Source organism: Agelaius tricolor, unplaced genomic scaffold, assembly GCF_023055355.1.
Source record: "Agelaius tricolor isolate 1412-34295 unplaced genomic scaffold, bAgeTri1.0.p SCAF_34, whole genome shotgun sequence".
In the NCBI taxonomy this organism is placed as follows: domain Eukaryota; kingdom Metazoa; phylum Chordata; class Aves; order Passeriformes; family Icteridae; genus Agelaius; species Agelaius tricolor.
In genome coordinates, this window is record NW_027269294.1 from 1,522,915 (window position 1) to 1,546,790 (window position 23,876).

At 41.9% G+C, this 23,876-nt stretch overlaps 1 protein-coding gene across 2 annotated transcripts; it reads right to left on the reverse strand.

The window, feature by feature from the left end:
• Positions 1-124: 124 nt before the first annotated feature.
• SCOC (short coiled-coil protein) lies at positions 125-3,990 on the reverse strand. 2 transcript variants are annotated; one of them, XM_071452514.1, is made up of 4 exons: positions 3,845-3,990; positions 3,118-3,189; positions 2,934-3,017; positions 125-2,364 (listed from the first exon to the last, which is right to left on the reverse strand). In XM_071452514.1, the coding sequence occupies exons 2-4, from the start codon at positions 3,137-3,139 to the stop codon at positions 2,222-2,224; spliced, it is 249 nt and encodes an 82-aa protein (XP_071308615.1). In that variant the 5' UTR covers positions 3,140-3,189; positions 3,845-3,990; the 3' UTR covers positions 125-2,221. The 2 variants fall into 2 exon arrangements, with proteins under 2 accessions (XP_071308615.1, XP_071308614.1); XM_071452513.1 differs by having other exon boundaries at positions 3,118-3,192; positions 3,845-3,943.
• Between the last annotated feature and the right edge of the window lie 19,886 nt (positions 3,991-23,876).

Sequence of the window (23,876 nt, forward strand, 5' to 3'; positions counted from 1 at the left end):
TCTGGTTTTTCAGTCAATTCAGCTATGTTGAAACCTTGAAGATTACTAACCCTACAGCTTTTTAACCTTTTGACTACAGATATTTATGAGACGTTTTAGGGTTTACAAATGTTAAACCAAACTATTTGAGACAAATCAAAAGTTTTTATTTGGTGTAAAGTCAGAAATACAACATCTTTAAAATGTTCATAAGTTAAATGAAGGCCACAGTAGTGGGATGTAAAACGGCATGGAGATGAAATAAGTGCTGTATACACAGTGATGGATAAAATATCACTATCCAATCTACAATACAAAACCATGATTTTAAAAGGACCTTCTATTGGGAATTGCTGAAGTTTAAGAAGCGCATGCTGTGTTAGCAGGTGATCCACAGTGCAGATGGAGATGGCAGTGGTGTGGCTGTAAAGCTACAATGGCTGCAATGCGATGCAATCTTCACAAGTCAAGTGCTTGCTGTGACTTCTCTTCCTTTAATGCTCAATCTCTGCACTAGCCATGTCATCTACTCTACCTGCTAGCAATTCTTGGATTAATTCAGAGTTCCAGTCATGTGAGAAAGTAGTCCATAGAAGATGAGAACTAATTTTAGGTGTTGACAAGGACCCCGTGACACAAATGCTATCCTCCACTTTTATTCATTGGGTTTCTTGACCCAGACTTTTAGCCAGCCCTCAAGACTGTACTATTAGTGCTTTGTTTGTAGTCTTGTGAGTTTGTTTAGAGTCTTCTGACTCGGGTGAGCACTGTACAAATATTTTAAATGGGGAGAAATGGGCAGCCTCACCTTTGGGAGGGGGGAACCTCACGATGTCAACTTAGCCTTTGAGACACAGCAGTGCCTAGTAAGAAACTTGGTATTTGAGAGGGATTTATTATTCTATTACACTGACTCATTCACACCATGCTTGAGGGAGATCGTTGAACTAGAGATTTCCTTTTAAAAGGTCAAGCAAAATGGCTTCATTACTGAAGCAACAACTCAGTCCTAGCCACCATCCCTAAGTAAGTCTGCAGTGCTGCTGTAGGGCAAGATGAAACAGATGCAACTGCTAAAATTTACACAGTTGGTTGTGTTTCAGCTTCTGCTCTCCCTTAATACTGACTGTGCTGGACCTGCTGCTTCTGTGGGAAGTGCTCTGACCCATCATCTGGGCCGAGCTCCCCTAACAAAACCTAACAGCCAAGACAGGAAAAACCAGCACCTTGACACCAGCCACTGCCCAGAGCAGCACAGTTTTGTAAGGTAAAATCCACCCCTGTTCCACTTCAGATGTTTCTATGCAGTGCCACAAGAAGCACTTAGCAAGTGTAGCTGTGAGGCAGGAAAAGAGCTGCTCTGAGGCCTGAAGCAAAGACAAGTTTGGCACTGCAGGAGGACAGTAAGAGGCAGGAAGGACAAGACTTGTTCTCAGTTCCTCACTGCACTGTTCACAAGCATGAGGAGCATTGCTGGCCTCTTCTTGCAAGGTTTATCACTCAGGTTTTTACAACAGAAGAACTTCAGGAAGATCACACATTGTGATGATGTGTCTGGGCATTCTTCAGGGAAATGGGAAAGTAGCAATGGTTTCAAGCATACAGATTACATCTGATACTGCATCAGTTTGCTATTTCCCTGATAAGTTGCTTACCCTTGTTGCTCCTCTTACCTTCCCCCTTCCCAAAAACATCTGAGGTGTTTCTCTGTAAGTAAGCCCTGCAAACAATGGCATACTGTTCCTACTTCACAGAAATGCTTAACTGGTTTATAGGTTTTTGTTTTGTTTTGCAGAACTACAAACAGTACTACGCAGTAAACACATCTCAGGTGCAAAAAAGTGATGCAATAAACTCGGAATATTTTTATCAAATGGGGTTTCAACACAATATTGTAACACAATATAGTCAAGAAATCTACCCTAAGACCTCAGAGTACCAACAGACCTTGGTTTAACCTGACCAACGAATCTTCTTTTGAACAAGATATGGTAATTTTTAAAACAAATACAAAAATTTTGTAATTATCTACACTGCATTTGCACATTGCTCAATCTTAATACACAATCTTCTGTCTCCTGTTCATGATAATGCTCTTAATTCCGTTTATTATCCAAGTCTATAATCTCTGAGGATCCAGTAAGCCACAAACTAAAGTATTTTAGCTTATGTAGCCTATGCCAGTTAAAACAAAACAAAAAAAAAAACAGCAGCAATACAATGACATAATCTGAGCCAACCCTTACTTCCTTTTGCTTTTTGTGTCAGTTGTTTGGAAAACACTAGATGCTGACATCAGATTTTCTATATACTGTCCAAGAACTTGGTTTTCTGATTTCAGTTTCAAGTTTTCTTCCTTAACAGCATCTACTCGTGCTGAGAGATCTGCAAAGGTGATATTAGAAGAAAAACGTTAGACAGTGTTGTGAACAATAATGAATATGTTCTACAGGCCTACATCAGACTAGTCACACCTTTAATCCAGAAGGCATTACCAGAGGGTATTATGTTATAAAACATTTTCCTAGTCATGTTTTACCTAAAGGGCATTTTTCCTGTATTATTTTGTAGTACAGTATTTTGACCCACTTGTTAAACTGAATGCTAGTCTGTAAGTTTATTACTTTCTTGAATTTTTGAATTAAGCTATTGCAAACTAAATTACTTGGAAACAAGAGCTCAGTGATGAGCAGCCTCAGATATGTGTCTTCTAATAAGCACAGACACATTAGATGCATCACCTCTTCTACTTGCTGTGTACTACCAAGGTTGAGCAAATGTAATGTTGCACAAAGAGGGAGGAAAAAAACTATTTCCAAGACCTTGGTTTTGTATCTTCAACTGCATTAAGTGACATAATTCTGGACACTGCGACTAAGAGCAGAGCAGGCAGGTTCTCTTCTTTTGCTTATTTCTGTGTACTTGTAAAAGATCTGATATGTCAAGCTGCTAACCTTCAAGCGTGTGTTGCAGTTCCAAAACTTGATTAATAAGCCGTGTTTTCTCTTCTAATTCCACCTGATTCTCAGCCTCAACAGCTGCAATAAAGCACAAGAGTTTCAGTGCAACCTGTGGTAACAATTAGAAATTATACTAAATAGAATACCAAGGAAGGACAAGAACATTAGGAATTTATACCATCCATATCGGCGTTCATCATTGTGGTAGGGGCTCTTTCCACTTTTGAAGAGCGTTTTCTTGAGCAGTACTCTGCTTAAAGAAAAAAAAAAAGGAGGCAGCAATTATTGGAACTTCCGTTATATTTGAATTTCAGGTGTATTTTTCTAATTCTGAAGGGTCAGTGCTTTAGCCTAAGTCAGAGCAACCTTTTTTACCATTCTTGAATTATTTTTCCTAGGCCTCATGCTGTACCTACCTATGGTTCGATGAGTAACTATGCTTCTGTTTACAAAAATAACTGATCTAGATTACTGCAAAGCATGAATTACCGCCGTTTCAATGATGTAATCGCCGCCTTCTCAGCTGGGATCGTTCTGGAATGGGTTATTCCAGACTGGCCATTCCCGAAGGCCGAAGCGCAATGGCTCTGCCCTGTACCCCCGCCACCCCTGGCCAGTGCACGGGCCTGCGAGACGGGGGTGTTCGCCTCGGGGCCTGGCATCCCCGCACGGCCCGCTCCCATCCCCGCCTCGAACTGCGGGACGGGGCCGGTACGGGAACAGCCGCACCCGCGCCCCGGCAGGCGCCGGCCGGGGGCTGGCAGCACTGCAGAGGGGCGTCCCCGCAGGACCCGGCCGCCAGCCGCCCGGCCCCGCCCGCACATCCCATCATGCGCTCCCAGCCTGGCTCGGCCCCGCTCCCCCTCGCTCCCGCCCGGCGCGGCCGCCCCGCTCCTGCCCCGCACCTGCCCCGCTGCCGCCGCCTCCCGCGGGCTCTGCCCCGGCTCGGCCCGGCCCGGCCCGCTCCGCTCTGCGCCGCCAACGCGCCTGCGCCTCGCGCGGGGCGGGGCGGGAGCGCCATGGCCCCGCCCCCGGGGCGGGCCGGCCGTGCCCCCTCACGGGCTCCTCACGGCACATCCCGCTGGGCGGCAAGTGAGATACAATGGGTCTGATCCATTCCTTCTGCGCTCATGGGCCGGCCGTGCCCCCTCACGGGCTCCTGCGGCCATATCGGCCCCTCCCGGCACATCCCGCTGGGCGGCAAGTAAGATATAATGGTTCTGGTCCATTTCTTCTGTGCTCATGGGCCGGCCGTGCCCCCTCACGGGCTCCTCCCGGCACATCCCGCTGGGCAAGCGAGATTCAATGGTTCTGATCCATTCTTTCTACGCTCATGGGCCGACCGTGCCCCTTCACGGGCTCTTGCGGCCATACCGACCCCCTCACGGCACATCCCGCTGGGCGGCAAGTGAGATTCAATGGTTCTGATCCATTCCTTCTGCGCTCATTGGCCGGCCGTGCCCCCTCACGGGCTCCTGCGGCCATACCGGCCCCCTCACGGCACATCCCGCTGGGCGGCAAGTGAGATTCAATGGTTCTGATCCGTTCCTTCTGTGCTCATGGGCCGGCCGTGCCCCCTCACGGGCTCCTGCGGCCACACCGGCCCCCTCACGGCACATCCCGCTGGGCGGCAAGTAAGATACGATGGTTCTGATCCATTCCTTCTGTGCTCATGGGCCGCCAGTGTGGAGAGCAGTGGTCCTCAATGGTTGGTCGCTCTGCGTAGTGTTCAGAAGAGGTTAAGAAAAGGCATTTGTTCCCTGGTGTGGAACCCCTTCAGATTTAGGGCTTGGCAGAGCCTGAGGAAGGTCCGAGGAAACAGCGTGTGGGTGGCTGCCGTCAACTCCCAGGTACTTTTGTGAGGAGCTCTGGGAGAAAGGAGCCTCCCAGACGGAGTCCAGCGAGTTTTCCCTGCCGCCCCTCAGTCCGTGTACACCCGGCCCAGCTGCTTCCAGTCGGGCCCGTCAGAAGCCTTTTCCACAGCAGTGTCCAGAGGAAGAAACTTGTGGCTTAGCTCAGTGCCTCTGGGCCTCACAGCGCTGAGATCACATCACACAAGAAGCTCAGTAACTTGGCGGAGTCGCTCTCATCTAATGGCTCGGTAGCTCCAAAACAACACTCCTGTGTCATTGTTCTTTCCCTGGCTCCCTGGAGGGAATAATCCTTGCAGAACACGCTGCGCAGGATCCTCACTTTATTGTCACGGCACAGTCTGTGAGCCACAGCAAAGGAATGGAAAACATTCATGACCTGAGCTAATTTTGGTGGCTTCACTGAAGTGAGTGCACTGCATAACTTGTAGTATCAGGTAGTTTGAACCATATGTTGCACTGAAATATATTCATATTGTATCTGTAAATTGCAGTAATATATCTAGTTGTAAATAAATAATTCAGTGCTGTGCAGACACTCAGGAAGATAAAGGCATTTGGGAAGTGAGCCCTCTACTGTATTTTTAAATACACTTCAGAAAGTGTATATTCCTAACATCATCTTTTGGCTGCCTCCACGCTATTATTGTGTCAATGACTTTTTTTAACCTTACAATCAGATAAATTCAGATTAGACTGAATGCTTTTCAAGGTCTGAAAATGTACTGCAATTAGAGACTTGCTATCCATCTGTAGTGGAAAATGAACCTATTTCCAGTTCCATTAGCTAGTTTACTTAAACGTCTCTACAAAGGGCAGGCATTTTAACACAGCAATCGTCCTTATTTCTTGCAAGCAGTCCTCTCAGGTGGTGGCTGGGTTTAGGAGCTTGTTGGAAAGTTTCCTTGATGGCTGTTTTTTAAATGCCAGATGCTTGCACTGTTTCAGTCTTGCTTGCTGCACTGGCAAACCTTGCAATCAACAGGTTCTCCTAATTCTTTCTAATGAGACAATCTCCAGCACTTGCATTAACAGGGGAGAACATTATGGCCAGATTCTCCAGGTGTGTACAAATGGATGGAGACTCTGCTTACCTGGGGAAGGATGTGCTGTGTTTTTATACTGTAAGAGGGGGAAAAATTATTGTGGGCTGATCTTGAGGAAATGCACCTCTCTGCTGCAGAAATTGCACTTTTCTTGCTGCATTACAGTTGCAGATTATTGTCAAAACTGTCCCAAAATGAGCAAAATGGGGAAATCCTTGATGTTAAATGAGAGGACAGAATGGAAACCAGACATAGTGGCTGCTGTGCTGCTGTAGTTAAAGCAGTAGTAATTTCAAGAGCTGCTGGTTTACCTCCTGTTTCCTTTTTGGTATGTGTACCGTTGGGGTTCACTCTACTTTGCCTGGCTGTGGTTTCTCACTGTACTACTTTCTTTTGATTCTGAACTCTGACCACGAGCAGCAGGATGAACACCTTTGCAGAAATCAGCCTCTGGGAGAGGTTTTTTTGGTTTTCCTATAGAGAAAGCTGTTGTTCTGAGCTCCCACTGTTGGTGTGGCAGAGGGGTTATCAGCAGAGAGCAGATGACATGCCTAGGCTCAGAGTGCTGTGGGTTATGAGGTTAGCTCTGAACAGCCCAGGGCCCAAAAGGTTTGGATTGATACTGCTGGGTGCAAATTCCACAGGGAGAATGCCCAGATCATCCTGTGTTCCCCTAGAAAGGCTTGCATTCCTAACCCTTCCTCTGTTTTCCAGTGCAAAGGAGGCAACTCCAGAATTCTAAATATCCAGTGCGCCACTACTTCTAAACAAACAAACACCAAAAAACATGCACATGCTCAAAAACCCCAAAACACAAGTGCAAAAATGCCCAAACCAAATATATCACAAAATAAAGGTCCACAGCCCAAAGTATTCTTGTATGAGAAATCAACCAAGAAACCAGAAGCTTAACATTATCACGATTTACCTACTGCTTTTTAAAATTCCTTACCTCACCTGTGTTGCATTGCATAATCTATTAAAAATTGTGTGCACTTTAAATGTAAAGCTTTAGGGGCTTTGGAAGCATCCCCAACAATCAGATTTCTTTCATAACACAGAATGTGTCCCAGGGAAGGCACCTATGCATATTATGACACCAAGCTGGGTGGGAGTGTTGATCTGGCAGGTCCTGCACTTGGGTCACAACAAACCCAGGCAGTGCCACAGAATATTTTCTAAGGCATTTAGTTAAATCAGAGGAGTAATTCATGATATTGTCATTATATTAAATTTATAGCAACAAGCTTCAGTTTACAAATGCAGCTATCTATACTTACTTGTGGCCTAAGTTCTAGTTAGAGTTTCTAAGAGTAGCTGATGTCACTGGCAAAAGGAATCAACTTGTTCAGTTTCACTGAAAGAGCAATTTTTGTTTGAAATAAAACAACCTCCCTAGGATAAAATGCATCATTAATAGTTTACCTGAATTCATATACAGGGAAAGTTACAAACTGAGAGGAGAGGATTTTATTGCTCTGCACTCAGACTCTCAGTCATTGCTGCTAATGACAAACATTTTCAGACATTTTATTTCTGCAACTCACTTGTACATCCTGTTTTTCCCATGGCACCCAGTGCAAGCCACCAGGCCTGTGCCTTCCCTTGTGGCGGCGTTCCAGGCAGCAGAGGCGCGCCTGCAGAAGCTCTGGCCGATGACAGGGGCGCCGCTGTTCACCGCTGCAGTAGGAATGCATCCTTTCCTTCACTAACACCGGGAGGCGGCATTGTGAGTATGGCTGACACGGCTTTGCTATCGCCACTCTACCCTTTGCTCCTTTGACTAATTACTGCCACAAAGAAAAAGACACAAAGGAACACAAGTGGCTTAAGTTTTTTTCCTTGCGTTGCTAACTGGTGAGACCTTTTACATCAAATCTTCATTCCTTTGTAGCTTTGAAGAAATAACAGACTCTGAGGAGAGTTGGTTTTTTTCATGTAATGTTTCTTTACACCAAATTCTCTGCAATTCTTATTACTCTTTTAGAATAACCTCAAAAAGCTTTTGTATCCTAGTGCATATTCTTGAGCAAATAACCAATGGGGGTCTTCTGTTAAATGCAGAATTTGAGTACTTCTTAGATTTTGCTTTTGCCAACTAAATCAATTTATACAAAACGAGCAAATATTTCTCTTACATTCTTCTAACTCATCTGTGTCCTTACTTATTGTAAGATGAGTTAGAAGAATGTAAGCCAAATATTTAATGGCCTGGTTTTGCCTTAGGTCTGAGTGAGAATGGGACCCCATCAGATGATGTAACCTGTGAGCATACAGTGGGAATGAAAAAGTGCCCTCTCTTTAGAAAGGCTACAAAAAGCAAGCCTCAGGAGGCCATCATTTCTTTATATCCCTGAAGAGGTCTGCCTTCATGTAGCTACATACAGATATATAGGCAGCATGCAGCTTCAGCCTGTCCTTTGCAAGACTGAGCAGGAGTGCAAAAGCTCTCCTTTCTACTGACTCCACAAAAATGCATTTTTAAATAGGCTGAGGAACTGAACACTTTGCTGCTTTGGGCTGTGAATACCAACATATATTACATAACATTGTCCTCTGAACTGTTTGATCCTCCTTGTAATCATCAGCTATGGGTTTGCCACTGGGTTTTGTGCAAGGATATTTAGCAAGGTTCCATAAAGCTTTACTGCTAACTTAATTAGATGAAAAATTGTTTTGTCTTTCTATAAGATAAGGGTTTGTATCTGCTTTTAAAAGGAGGGGTTTACATGAGAAACATAGTCACTAATGTTGGTTTTCTGTAAAGCATATTTGAAAAAAGAGTAAGATAATTTCTAGGTACTCTTCAATGAGTAAAGAGGGCCTTGATTCTGCTTATTCAACATCAATTGGAAGTACAGTAAAGAAATTTTTGCAGCTGTTGGACAACATTTCAGTGTTTTGTTTTGGTTTGATTTGCTCTGTGCTTTTGTTTGGGTTGGTCATTTTTTGAGGGAACTTTATCTAGTGCTTTGGGTTTCTAAAATGAAAGATATTTCTTTCATTAAAGGTGAAAATATTTTCATGTGTTTTATTTGATTTCATGTGCTGTTAATATTGCTATAAAAATACTTTCCAGAAAGTTTCTATCTTGCTACCATTTTATGTTTGTCTTAATTTACATGTTTTATTTTTAATACCTGCATACTTAACAAATAGAAAGATAGTGCTGTTTTGAAAGAGCAATAGCTATTAAATATTCACAGCTTGTGCTTGGTTAGGGAGGCTCAGTAACCCCTGTTGCTTTGACACAGTGGCTTTTCACTGTCCCATGGAAACTTTGATATGAAAGCTGTATTCTGATTATACATACATAGCATGTTGTTCTACTTTGCCTGTTTAGTATCTTTCCAGTATGTTTTAAGTACTGGGGGGGAAACCTTATGCAGTAACAGATGTGCTTAAGTTCACTAAAACCAGTGCACCTTTGTGAACTTTTTAAATATTTAAATATTTTAATATTTTCATTTTAAGATTTGAATTTTGCCTAAGGTTGCAAATGCAAGATGTGGCTGGGGATGTTAATAAGGTGAGGAATTAATGGATTTTTACCTTCCTCTGGAAGGTGGGCCCATTGGTTCAGAGTTATCACACACTAACTGTATGTTTTTGGGGTTACTTTAATAATGGTGCTTATTGTGAGGAAATGACCCCAGGGGAAATTTTCTCCCAACCCTTCACCCAGCTCTTTGCACCTACCCCACCAGTTCTCAAAGGGTTCAAACCTTCTGTAAATACTAATGATCTCATGCAGTGAGTGGCTGGTGTTGCTGATAGGCCTGTGCTAGTTAGCATTCAGAGGTGAGGGGAGATGGACTTGGATAACCCACCCTGACACTACCCCAGAGACCAGGGATGCTGCCCCAGAACTTGACATGGCCCCAGAAACTACGGATACTGCCACAGAACCAACATTTGCATTTCAAGGGAGGCTCCTGCCTTCCTTAGCAAACACCTGTCTTTTCAAAGCAAGACAATAAACATGGTCATTCTCAGACAAAGTCCACTTGGGATCTGCATATTGCAAGCCTCGTTTCCTTGTTCCTTGCTTGAACTTGCTGCTGTCCATCCTGGGGAATCTTTTTCTCTCTCTCACTGGGCAGAACTTTAGGTTCCCTGCTCTACTGGAATTGCTGTCAATCTCCAGGCTCACTGTTAAAGCCATAAGGCTCACTGTCTCTGCTAGCTTCAATGCCCCAGAGTTACTGTAATTAGTGTTAACTTCTGCTGGGGGAAGACTGTTTCCTACAAAGTGTAGTCTCTTCCTGTTACAGGTTAGGAATTTTCTTCTACTTTCTAACCTCCAAGTGTTGCCAGAAGAAATGGATCAGGGTTAATGTGCTCACCATGAATCATACTATATTTATCCTCTGTGCCTTCAAGCTATAAGCTTGCCTGAAAATGTCACTTATTTTCAGTTATTCTGATTTTACTTCTACTTTCGGACTGGCAGTCCCCACCTCTTCACTACCAGGGGAAATGCTGTAATTCTGGTAGCAGATCTTTAACAAAGAAGCCTCTGTATTGTGAATATGAGCTTTCTCTGACTCTGGGTGTTCTGCTTCAGTCAAGAGTCCAGCAGATTTGAAGTGCTCAGTTTTTGAGGTGCAGTACAGTCTTATTTGCTGTGTTTCTGTGGAGCTCTCTTTTACAGCAGTGACATCTGTCAGGGCTTAGCTTTGAGTGTCAAGCCCCAAATACCAAGATTGACTTGGAAACCCAGTGGCAGTTGGTGCTTGGATAAGAGGGTTTTTAACCTTGCTCTGTTTTCTCATGGGTATTAACAAATTCCAGGCTGCAGGGTGCTGAGGTGAGAGCAGGAGAGGAGGCTGGTGGGTGTTTGCCCTCTGAAGAAAGAGACTTGACATCTCATGAAAGACTAAGAGAGCCATCTGGCAAAAACACCCCCTGTGAGACAGAGCAGATTGAAACCCATGCAGCATTCACTCATCCCTAACTCAGCTTCTTCTGGAGGCTTTGCAAGGACAAGATGAACATGCCACTGAGTGCCGCCCCTCATCTGTTCTTGATATGTTGTTACCAGCTGTGCAGCAGGTCACAAAGCTGTGTCCTGTATGACACCTTTTCTCTACTCTTCTACACCCTGCCTCTGGAAAAGAGTGAGATTCATTGTCAGGAGAAGCCCTCATTATTGTACAGCTTGGACCAAGCTCTGACTAATTGTCTTTTGGAGAATAGTTTGGGCCAACCACATCTTGGTGTCAGTGTTCAAACATCCAGCTCAGCCCCATTCACACTAATATGGAACTGCTGATAGAAAATTAGCTTCTAAAAATAAGATTAGGTTAGTGGAATCTGGGGTTTTTTAAAATATAGGAGGTAAATACAGCATGAACAATAACATTCTTAAAAAAAAAAAAAAAAAAAAGAAAAAGGAAGGGAAGGAAATGTAGCTCGTATTGTTCAAACATAAGCCCTCCTCCAGAACCCTAGTAGTGTGAATTAGCACAGCTCTTTGGCAGCCATGCTGACATAATCAAGTTGATACTCTGGCCAGACCTTTCTAAATAATTTATTATTAATTCATATTAACTCACTTCATTTTTCCACTATGGAGGACTCTCCTACTTCCTCTTCCAAGTAATTTTATTCTATAAGTGGAGAGAAGGATGGTGGAAGGATAGGCAGTCTTTGCTTTTGTAGTTTCTTTCAAAACAATTAAATGCTTAACAGTGAGGATTTAAAATATCACCTTATTTCCATTACCAATTAACTTGCATCATTTCTTATGAGTTTTCATTAGAGTATGTCAGACTATGTTTATTATTCTGTATGCAGCATTATCTGTATTTTATTTGACAGTAGTAACTACTGAGTAAATACTTCTGTAACACTGTCTCCCTAACCAGTGAAAGGCTCTCTGTGCTCACATGAGGAGTGGATATTACCCAGGGCTAATATATGAAAACTGCGGTAGCCTCGTAGCCTGCATGTCCCCAAACCCTCAATTCTCAGCTCATCACAAGGCTTATTCAAAGCACACCACTTTAAAGAGTTTGTTTGAGGCTATTTGCCAGAAATCCCTTGTAGCTGGTAACCAGGACCATCTTGCCTGCTCTCCCAGTGCTGTAATGCAGCCTGTGGAGTTTGCATGGTGTCAGTAGAGTACCACAGTCTCTTACCTGACTCATCTGCCAGAGAAATGTTGGTGAACGTGCCATCCTCCTCGTCCAAAGGGAGCTCCATTTTTCTGCCTTTGCCCAGAGTTGCTGGGATGTGTGTTAAGCCTGGCAGTTGTCAGCCATGTCTGGGTGCACACGTGACTTCTCTGGTTAAATCTTTAATGAGTCCAGCACAGGTGGTGGTGGCAGCTGCACACGGCTTGCTCTGCGCGCCGTCTCCTCTGAACCTTGAGCTCTTGGGCGGAAATCGTTCCGCTGGAAACTTTCTGACTTCTCACTGCTTTGGCAAACACATGCTGAGCAAACCCTGCTACTGCAAGTTCTTTCTGTAACACAGTTGTGTCCATCCTGGCTGGCTTTTTGTTATCATTCTCCTTTATTTTCTCTAAGGCTGCACAAGGGATTTTCTTGCAGGGGTTTTGGATAGAGAAAAGGGCAAAAGTAACTTAGTGTTCAAGAAACGTTGCTTACGAGGGACAGACCTGAGAGCAGCAATGTTCAAATACCATCTTCAAATACTTAGGAATGTGAGTGATTTTATTTACATGAAACAGCTGCATCAAAACCAATTAGGTAATGTGAAAAAGCGAAGGTGTATAAGTGAGTGTCAGATGTTCTGTACTAGAAGACTACAGAACTTACAGGACTAAGTTCTGACTCCTTACAGGAGTAATGAAGAGAAATCAAAGAAAGCCCCCCTTCAGTCATCTTATTTTGCTTCTTAAAGAATGCTGGACATAATTTGAACATACAAATTAAAAATTCACCTCAAACTACTTACTTTAAGAATATCTTAAAGAATATCTTTTGTTTGTACTCCTGGAACACAATGTTTTTTCTTGCAATTAATTAGAAAATATAAAATGGGCTTGATTGAAGACAGAATAGTGAATAGTGGAATCACTATTTTCAGGGTGTTGGATCAGAATCTACCTGTCCTTTATTTTTTTAAATTTCCTATTCAGAAAAAGACTCTAAATTAAGGGTGTTGACAAATACTTTTTTTTTCTTAATTGTAATTCAGAGCCTTTCTAAAGTCTCCCTAAAAATCAAATTCTAGTTTTGTCAAGCACTGACCAACTATTGAATGAGAATTCTCTGGATTTAAAGTTTGCCTTTCACACTTTTGGATGCAATCTTGGACTTCTGAGACAGCCTTTATGTACCAAGAAAATGCATATAACTTTGCAGGACAAAGCACAGATGACACAGAATTAATTAGGCTGGAAAAGACCTCTGAGACCATCAAGTCCAACCTTTGACTGTTCACCACTGTGTCAGCCAGACCATGGCAGTGAGTGCCACATCCAGTTGTTTCTTGAACACCTTCAGGGATGGTGACTCCATCACCTCCCTGGGCAGTCCATTTCAATGTTTAAAAAAACCCTTTATCTCATGGTGTCTTGATATTTTACTGGTGAAAAAACATCTTTGGACAGGAGATGCCATGTTAAAGTACAAGTACCCATTTCTTGCTGTCACCATGTTTCATTTAAAAAGAGGAACACAAAGGAACAGCAGCAGACAGAGGTAGAAAAAAGCTTAAAAGAAAGCTATATAATGGAATTAACCATCAAAGCAAAAGGAGTTTAGTTATTTCCACACGTGAATTATTTTCACTGGAGTAATGGACATTATGTAAAAGTGAATTTGGTTAGAAAATACCAGTTCATCTTTCTGAGGGCTTCATTACCAAGTTGAGCAGAGGTTGTGGAATGCTGAGCAGCTGTCTGGCTGCCTTTTAAAGCAGGAGCTGGCAGAGGAGGTTGAGGGTATGGGGACAGCATCTTGTCCAGCTGCTCCTGAGCCTTTTGTTTGACTTCATAGCAGTAACATCAGTTCATGTAGCCACGTGCTGGCCCGGTTTTGATGAGTGTAAATAACAAGCACATCAGCAGATCACTGTCCGGTTATGATGGCCATGGAAGCAAGAGATAAATGACCAAGAATGCCTTCAGGCTTGGTACTGAAATGAAGCCCAAGGTTTTGAGGTTGATCTGTGTCAAGGACACAATTGCAGAAGGGTGGAGATCCCTAGATTTAAAACACCATAGCTAAACCTCCCTGGTAGTAGGTTTCCATTTCCATTACTGTAAGTACTGTGTAACTGTTTTCTAATCAAAGTGTTTCAATAGTGAGCTGAAAAGGAAGCTGGCTCTGAGTTAAGTATGGATTTATGGAGGATTTTAGTGAAACCTCAGCATGTGCTATGGCTCCTGTTTATACCAACAGTGTAGCAGTGCTTCCAGCAGCACGGCTGAGGCAGACTTCAATGCCACTCCTTTATTTAGGGTTCAGCCTTGCATTTACAAACTGAGCTGCAGCATCAAAATGTTCAACAGCCCTCTTCACCTGCTTCATTTCTTTCCTATTACAGTGCTCATTTCTTAGCTCTGGGAGTCCACAGATGGGGTGCTTTTTGGAAACAATTTTCAGTGACTGTTTCAAAAAGGGAAGAGTTTAGTCATTTGAGAGACATTTTTGCTGTCTACACCACTTGGCAAAACCTCACTGACTCCTTCTCACAAGGGTGTAATCCTCTAGATGTGCCTGCTGTTGCTCTGGTACTTTCTGTGTATCAATAATATAAAAGTTTGGGGATTCTCTAAGTCAGGAAAACACTCAAGTAAGAGGACATTACTGTTGCTTTCAGAGAACATTGGGGCAAAATCAGAGCACGGATGGTAGGTAAGATCCCTGTTGCAATGCAGTTGTAGTGGCTGATCTTCCATCAGGTTGGTCTGTGCACTCCTACTGTGTTCTGCTTTTGTTCTGTGGTGGTTGTATCAAGAGTCTAACTTGAACACAAGTTTTCCAAACGTGGATGAGTGTGATGTAAGCAATGCAGTGTAGTAAGTAAGCCACTAAAAGATTCTGAAGTAAGAAAGCTGTGTTTTAGATTCTTAGGAAGTGCATTCTTCTGCTTTTAGTTGGCACATTTAAAAACAAACCCAAAAATACTCCTTTTGGTTTTTATTTTTTTCCAAGACAGTAAGCACTGTGCAAAGAGCAGTATTTGGAATTATTTTTCTTACACAAAGCATTCTAAAATGCATCCAACACATCATGTGTATATAAACCACAGCATTTTAAAACAGTGTCATTGGATACTCTTACTAGGTAAGCCTGCTGTTGTTGCAGGCTTTGAAGGAGAGGGTTGTGTGGCTGCTGCATCTGCTGGTCTTGGGTACTTGGAGTGTGTACCAAGGGAGGACTTTGGCTTGTTCGTGGCCCTGTAATGTGCAACTGGTGAAGAGGACTGGGTCCAGAGTACCTGGCAGAACTCCAAGCCCCTGATGACTTATTAGCTGAAACAAATATGGCATTTGTCATTTTCTCTGACCAAAGTGACCAAAGCACATAGGCAGCCTGCTGCTCCTCACTTGGAGCACTCTGCAGAATAAGGGGTGTGTCAAAGAATGACAAAGTTCATGCATGTATATCTATTTGTTCAAAGGCCCATACTTTAGTAAATATTATTGTCACTTGCATGCAGATGCCCCATTTAAAGATCTCAAGTCTCCTGTTGTCACACATCTGATTTCTAGAGGAATCTCCAGTGGAGTGAAATCATGTAACACATTTGCTCAGTCATTTGTTTCTTGCTCATTTCTGGATGTTGTCTGTTTGAGCTGCAGCTATGCTGGCTTTCCTTTAGTACAGGTCTCCTGGAGGGTTATTGTTGATGGCATCTGTGGCCAAAGCTGGTCTGGAGAGATTAATTATTTAATGTGACTAATGCATTTAATGGACTTGATGATCAATAGTGCACATAACAATACAATAGCAGGAAAATCTCAGTTGAAAGCGAAAGATCTTTTCAGATATGATGAAAGCAATTTCTGGAGAAGGAACTGGTCTTTGGACATATTCTTTCCCCTACAAAATGGGCTATTTCCCAGTGACTTTAGTGGAATTGTGTATAGATCTTAGTTTATTCATGAATCTTAAAATGGTGTTTCCTTAAAAAAAACCCCTGAAATTATATGAGAATCTTCATGGGTTTTATTTTTAAAATGCATGACTTGTGAAAAGGAATGAAAGTTAAAAAGGATACTTGTGAACCGTGACAGAAACTGAACACAAATGTGAAGTATCTTAATGTATTAAGGAGAATTTCTGGTATTTTAAATCTAAATCCATGAGTCACAGCATTTAAATGGTGGAATACTCACTTTGTTCCCATGCTTCACTCTGAAAATATTCTATCAAGGCAAGGGGTTTTTTTTTAGAAGTTTAAGGTTTTTTCTTTTTTTTGAGACTGTGGTAGTGGTTACAAGGTGCTATCCCTTGTACTCGTGGTTGAGTAACTTTGCTCACCAAATTCCCTGGGTGGGAATTGTATCATCTTGAAGAAAAGGTTTTCAGTTTTGATTTGGAAAAGCTGAAAGTAGATGGGTGTACTAGTTTGAAAGCAAACCAGTGGGAGATCCCAAGTCACAATTCCAATTTAATAGGAAAATTAGGACAAAGGCAATAATAGAGAAACACTGGTTTAAGGTGACAGAGTCAGGGTATGACCTGACACCCTGTGGGTCAGGGTGTTGGCAGCAGTCCCATGGAATGGTGGCTGCAGCCCTCCTGCAGTGACAGCTGTGGCTCTGTTGGAGCAGTGATCCTGTAGAAAGGCCTGGTCTTCCTCTGAATGTCCAGTGGTGGTTCTGTAGCTCTTGTCCTCTGGGAATTCGGTGGATAAGGCTGCTTGTGGTGTTGCAAACCCTCAGATTATATCCAGGTAGGAAAGTCTGGTTCCTCCCCCTGGGCAGAGCATCTCCCAGTGGGATGGTGTAAGATAGAAGATATCCCCTGGAGTTAGCAGGGATGAGTCATGGAAGAGGTATAACCCACTGTCCCACCTCCTTTTAACAGTTTACATGGATGGTGACAGAATACGTACTTTTGGTTACATCTTGCATTGTCACCTAAGACAAGGGAGAAAACAGTAAGAAAAAAATGAAGCTCAAGTTCCAAACCAAGCAAACTGTTCAAAAAGGAAGCAATGAAGCTGTGATGGAAATGCCAACCTTCAACATTCAAAAATGCTGGTCCCTAAGTAGTTCAACCTGAAAGAATAGTATTCGGATTGTTTTAACCTTTGTGCTCTTTAGCCATGGGCATTAATACTTCTAACACCTCTTTGGGCCCAAAAAAATTTTGGGTTTTTATAGGGCATCAAAGCGAAGATGCTATGAAAGTGTGTCAGTTCAAGATACAGGAGGAAATACACCATTATTTGGACACAGTCCATCAAATGTTAAGAGTTGTCATGATACCTCACATTGTGAGAACCAGCTGCAAGGCCTGTGCAACAGTACCAGTACACATTCTATGTGAATGGCTGCTGCCAAAAAAGCATTCATCAAAAGTCAGCAAACAGAAAAGTGGCTCTCAGAAGTTGCAAGTCTAAAGATGGAATTGCCTGGCATGGGCCAAAAAATGGAGCAGGTGAAGGAGCAGCAAGAAGCTTTCCTGGGTCTCTGCCTCAGCTGAAATTTCTGTAAATATGGGGAGGAATTGAAAGCCCTTCACTCACCTTTGTGCTGTGCTTCACAGCTTCCTAGGCTTTGATCATAAACATAAGGCAAGATCCTAGTACCTGGGAGAGGGATGGCTGGGAAAGCTGGCCTTATTTTTAGGAACACTACACTGAACAACTGAATGTGAGATGATACCTTCAGAGGGCAAAGTTAAGATTGCTTTATAATTATCAGGGGTTTTGGCCTTTGGAAATGAAATGCAGTAACTTTAGGGATGTTCTACTGGAACAGTTTCAGGCAGAAAGTGAAGATGTCTGCGCGTACAAGAAATTAATGAGTGAAGAGCTTTCCTAAGTTCCATGGATTCTCTGCAAAAATAAAAAAAAAAGGCTTATTAGTTTTCCTCATCTAGTGTATGAAGAGGCAGATCCTAAGATACAGCCGTGGCTTTTCCTTTAACAAACTCTGAGGAAAACTGTGGTTAAGAAGCAAACAAACAAGCCCACCTAAGCATCCTCTCAGGATGTGACTCTTTACAGTACCTTTCTCATTAGTCAGACCAAACTGTAAGAAGATATATTTGCCATACAAAGGGAAAAGGAGTAATCTTTTTTCTTGATAGTCTTTTCCACAGAAGGTCCCCTTCATCTTTGGCTTTCCCAGTGGACCTCAGTCCCTTTCCTTGTAGTAGTTCCCAGTGGAGCAGTAGTTCCACTCTCCAGCAGTGTTGTGAGTCAACAGCCAGGCTTCAGTGATGAGTCTGACATTCATTAATGCTAATTATTCATGCTCTGTGTATTGTATGCTTTGCATGTGTATGGCCCTCACATCTCTACAGCTATTTGTTTGATTAGCTGAGAGTTTTCTGAAATCCATTGCTTTGTATGCAAATTATCCTCTCAAATGAAAGTAGGGAAGATATTTCCAAGCCATTTTGTAATGTCCCTAAATAAGTGTCTGGAAGTGGGCCCCTTTCATTTAGATTGAAGCCAGTTTGAAGGACTGCTGCACATAATGTTAAATTTAATAAATATTCCCCTCTCCAGGTCCATAGCAAGCATGGCATGAGATGTGTGGCATTTCAGGGTTGTATTTTTCAGAGAAGATTTTAAATCATGATTCTTTTGATTAAATTCCAAAGATGGACCCATGGGAATCAGCTAAAGGATGCACTACCAGACTTGACTCCTCCAGAAGGGATATTCTTGCTGTATTCTGAACTGGAGAGCATTGATATCTGATCCAAAGGAGGGCAATGTTTTCTTTTTTTTTTTTTTTTTTTTTTTTTTTTTTTTTTTTTTTGAAAGGAAGGGCTTCAATTTGTTTGAAAAAGTCTTTTTTTTTAATTGAAGTTGCTGTGACAGTTGTTACTTGGGTCAGCAGAGTGCAAGGTCAGCTTCCAATTACCAGTAACTAACGGAGAAATAGATTTTACTCAATCATTGCCTTGATACAGTGTCATTGATTTTAAATTACGGATGAGACCATGAGCATTCTCATATGCTCACAAAGCTCACAAAGCAGTTCACCAGGGTGAGCTGGACTAACATAGACTGAGTGCTTGTAGCACAGTAGGAATGCATCTGTCATCAGTTACTACAGACTAACCTGGCAAGTCCAAGGGTAGTTAATTTGCATTTCATTCTGCTAAATGTACCCAACGTTTATATGCAGTTCTTGTAAGTGTTTGGTTCTTTTTAGTTCATTTGGTTTTTTTTTTTTTACAGAATGTATTTCTGAGCGGACTAGAAAGTGGAACTAAACAAATCTATAAAGGCTCCTGTTTTGGTGGGAATGTTTGCTTGATTCTTGGAGTGCCAGAGTAACAAAACTCAGCAGCGAATTCTTACACACATAGAGCAAGGAAATCAAACCTCAGCATTTCTGGTTTTGCCTTTTGTTGTTGTTCCCCCCTAATTTTAGCACTTTTATGCTGTGAATCTTAAATCCACAGTACATGTCCCTAAGTTAAATCAGTTTTGTGTGATGAGGCTCACTTAAGTGATGCAGTTGTCACCTCTTGTCCTGGGGTGACTTGATGATGCTGAATTGTATCCCCATTGGTCTGTGTAGCCCAGAAATAAGTTTTGCACCTTTAACCAGTGGCACTGTGGTGTTTCACCCCAGAGACACAGCTGCACCTGTGGCCATCACGGCATTTCCAGCGCTGAGGGACTGATAACAAACTGATAACAGAGTGAGTGAGCTGAGCTACAGCCCACCAAGGGCACCTCCTGAGCTCCTCATCTCTTCAGAGTGGCAACAAGTTTCATTGTTTCATATTGCTCATTTTCTGTATTAGTGAATGCTGCTTTGCCTGTTAGATAAACAGGGTTTCTTCCACTTTTCTCCAAGGAAATCTTTTCCCAAACCAGCTGGGGGAGGGGCTGCTTGGATCTGCTTTCTAGAGAAACTCCTTTGGAGGTTTTCTCCCAAATTTGCCCTAAACCGGGACATCTGTGCATACAGGTTTTAAAAGTTTGTCCTTTGAACACATAAATACATGTTAGGAATTCAAGGTCTTTTGGTGGCTCAATAAGCATAGCCCCATTTGTAATGCTGAGTTTCCCTGTCCCATACTTGCCTTCACAGCAAAACTTAGCTCAGAATTTAATGTAAATTTGTGAAATTCTTGCTTACAGCTGTGCCAAAAGCCCTGCAAAAATGCTTTTTCTTAATTTTTTTAGCTCTGAAGTGTTTTTGATTTCTGACAGAATATATTTTAAAAAAAATTTTGCCAGAAATGCCACCTAGAAACAAAACAATTTGCTATAGAAATGAAAGAGTGTGCCAGGAAAATTTATCTAAGTGTAGTCCTCCATAACAAATATGACTTGAGCTTTACTGGCAGCTCCTCAGGCTCTGCCCTGCAGTATTTTCTCAGAGAAACTGTGCCCCTCTTTAATTTGATTATTGTTTTTATTTGTGTTGTGTACCTGATACTTAGTGCAGATAGAGAGTTCACTGTGTTTGACGCTGTACAAATGCAGAACACAAGGATCACTGCTCCAAAGAGGCTGCAATTAAGAGAAACCAAAAAGAGGTGGAAACATGAAGAGCCAGTGGGATAATGTTGGCTTTATGCCAGGCAGTACTTTCAGCACACTCACAATCTGACTGTAGTCAAAGTTGTCTTTAGGGCATCAAAGGAAACCTGTGGAGAAAGGTAATTGGGCAGTATTGTCCATGTGTTGCAACTATCTTTAGGGAATTGCTAACATAGAACAATTAAGGGGAATGTAACAATGAAGCATCCGAGCTTGCATGGCAGTGTGATCAGAGTGAAGCATCTCAGTAAGGCACAAGAAGGTGAGGGAAGAGGAGAACTGAGACGTCTGAGCAATCAAAATGAGTTGAGTTTGTAGAAGAGAAGCAGCTACTGTTTGAAAACTATAAGGAGAGAGAGATAGCCCAGTCAAAAAAAAAAAAAAAAAAAAAAAAAAAGAAAGAAGGAAAAAAAGAGCCAAGAGAAATTACCTTTGCATAATGGTGGTATTTTGAATGAAATAGGACAGACAAGACTGCATCTGCCAAGGCCCAGAAGAAGGATGTTGTGGTAATCAAGATGAGAATCGGAGTTTCAGCTATGTGGATGGGTAAGAAAAGTGATGGCTTAGATTTGTTATCCAGTAAGCACATACAAGACACTTGTAATGGAAAGTGCAGGTCATCTGCCTCAAGCAGGTGTTTATTAAAACAGTTGTCTAACTGTTAATTTCAGAGGAAGTGGGAGGAAGGGTGAAAAGGCAGATGAAAGAGGGAAAGAATAAACTGTAAGAAGGTTTCCAGCACTGCTTTCATATGTCACCATACCACAGCCAGAGGCTGGTGGCATATATCTGATCATAAGGTGAGAGCTGGTCTTTTTCTTCATTATTTCATTGTTTCCTCAAATCAGCAGCCTTGGTGCTATAAATTTGAAGGAGTGTTGTGCATCCACCCTTAGAGGTGGTGATTCTCATGAGCTAAACTGAACCATCAAGCCTGCAGGACTTAATAGATACACCTCTGCCTCAAGCTCCAGCAGAGCAACTTAACTGGGCTTCAATTATTAACCAAGCCTTGATTTATGGCTTTTCCCCAGCCCTGTGTTTTGCTGACAGTAACCACTTTCCTAATGAAGTTTGATTTGATCCTCCCTCCTTACTTCATAACGTTTGGGTTCTTTTCAGTGTGATTTACTGGAAATGCTCTTGGCTGGGGTAACAAGTACATCATTTTCTCCCAGTTCATGCACAACCAAACCAGCTTATTTGTTAGTTAAGGCTACAGACAGAGTCTGGCAAAGAAGTGATCACAGAATTTTCTGCTCTCTGGAATATCCCAGGGTGGTAATTGGGCCTTTTCTTCTTCTGACATTCAATCCATGGAATAAAGCTTTAATGTCAATTGATTTATGTTGTTAAAAAGATACATAATTCTGTCTCAGTATTACACTTGACAGATACAAAGCACTGAGTCCTAGTGAGTCATTACTATATTCTGTTAATCAGGATCTTTCTCATATGGTCCCCAAACAATCTTTTCTATGCAATAATTATGAGTTCATGTGAAAGATAGCTTGTAGCTCAGAGAACTTCCTTGGAATATTTCCCTGTGAAATCTTGTTGAGAATATGAGGGAAAGATTGCTCCAAACAAGCAAATATTTTGATAGCTGCTCCTTTTTTCTCGGTTAGGTGATGAAAAGAAGTTCTGAATTCACAAAAGCTGCAGTTGCATGTTGTGAGATTTTAGAAATACAGGAGAACAGTGCTGAGACCTGGGAACCCATTAGGTAGAGTGACTTTGCTACTTGAGGGAAAAAGCCCCAAAAGTGCAATACATTTATTACAAGGGGAAGCCAGATTTACATTTCTGAGTAATTGCTTTGCTCCTTCTGTTCCTGAAGAGCAATAGGTGGTGTAAGAAGAGGAAGGAATACAAAGAAGATCAAAAATCGTGTAACCTGTCATGCAAAGTGGTAGATGACATGATACCTCTTCTCTGCTAACACTGTCTTAAGATTTCACAATCCAAGGAGGCAGACAAGGTCTTCTGCAATAATTAGAGAAATGAAAATTCTTTTCCTGTCAATTGTGTTGCAGCAGAAGAATATGTTCTCCTGAATAATCTTTGAGGATCCCAGAAATCTGTTCTTTTCTTAGGCTGCTTATGGAAGAAAAAAATCTAATATCCATGAGGTGAAATAATGTTTGATCGGCTGATATAATCCTTGCTTCTTGAGTGGCACCTTAATTTCACCCATAGGTTCAATGCCACTTGAGAGACTTGAATAACACTTAACTCTTGTGTTATCTGGGGGTCATTTTATACCTGGCTCTCCTATTTCCATAAAAATATCAATAGGAATCACAATTACAATTAAATGTACTTGAATTACAGCTTCCCTTTTGTGAAATTATGGCAACATGCATCTACATCAGGATCAAGAATTTCACATTTATTGTTCATTGCCAGAGGTTTGTTATGTTTTAACTTAAAGTTCAAAATTTCCTAACTATATTTTGTAAATATGTGTTGTTTTATTGCCAGTTAAAATACTTGGTGTATTGGATCTCTGCATTTTTTGTACCTCTCTTCTTTGGATGTTGTGGCTGGAAAGATGACATGTTTTATGTGCCAAGTGCACGTTCCAGTCCTTGAGAACCACTACACATAAGAAACTAAAGCATCAGTGTGTTTGTTTATTGAAATGGTCCCTAAGTTTGTAGGGGGTCTTGCACTGAGGGGGACATTTTCTTTTCATCTGTGCTACTGTGCAAGCAGAGAAAGAGTAATGGTTCTTAGAGACTGAGACACTAGAAAATCAGAAGACAGAAATTCAAACGGCATCACTGATAATAAATGTCTAGGATAAGTTTGGGCAAGGTCTGGTGCTCTTCTCCCTTTTTCTCATTTGGGAATATCTCTTCTCCTATGATCTCTCTGGCTCATCTGTTTAGACTGTTTGCCCTGCTCTGGAGAACTCTTTGTTATTTTATATTTGAACAATACCAATTTTAGTTGGGGTTAATTTATCACATTAGTCATCTCTGTTCTCATTTGGTGTTCAGTTGCTCTTCCTGTTCCAGTACTTGGCAAATACTTACTTGCACTTGTTTTAAAAAAAACCTTTCAGTTTTCTAGTGAAGATTTAAATTTTTGATTAGTGAAGTTTGAATGCAATTGTCCTCAACATCTCGTTTCCTTGGCAATTGAAAGCAGATTTTGTTTCACAAGAGAGGTGTCTACTATAATAATTAGTGCTATAGCACAATCCTGTAAATCAGACTTTACCTCAAAAGATTTAGTCACTACTGTGTGACTGTCAGGATTTTTAGATTTTCAAGGAATATAGAAAAACCCATCTACTCTTCATATTTTCCATTTGCATAACTTTAGATCAGGACCTTTTTTGG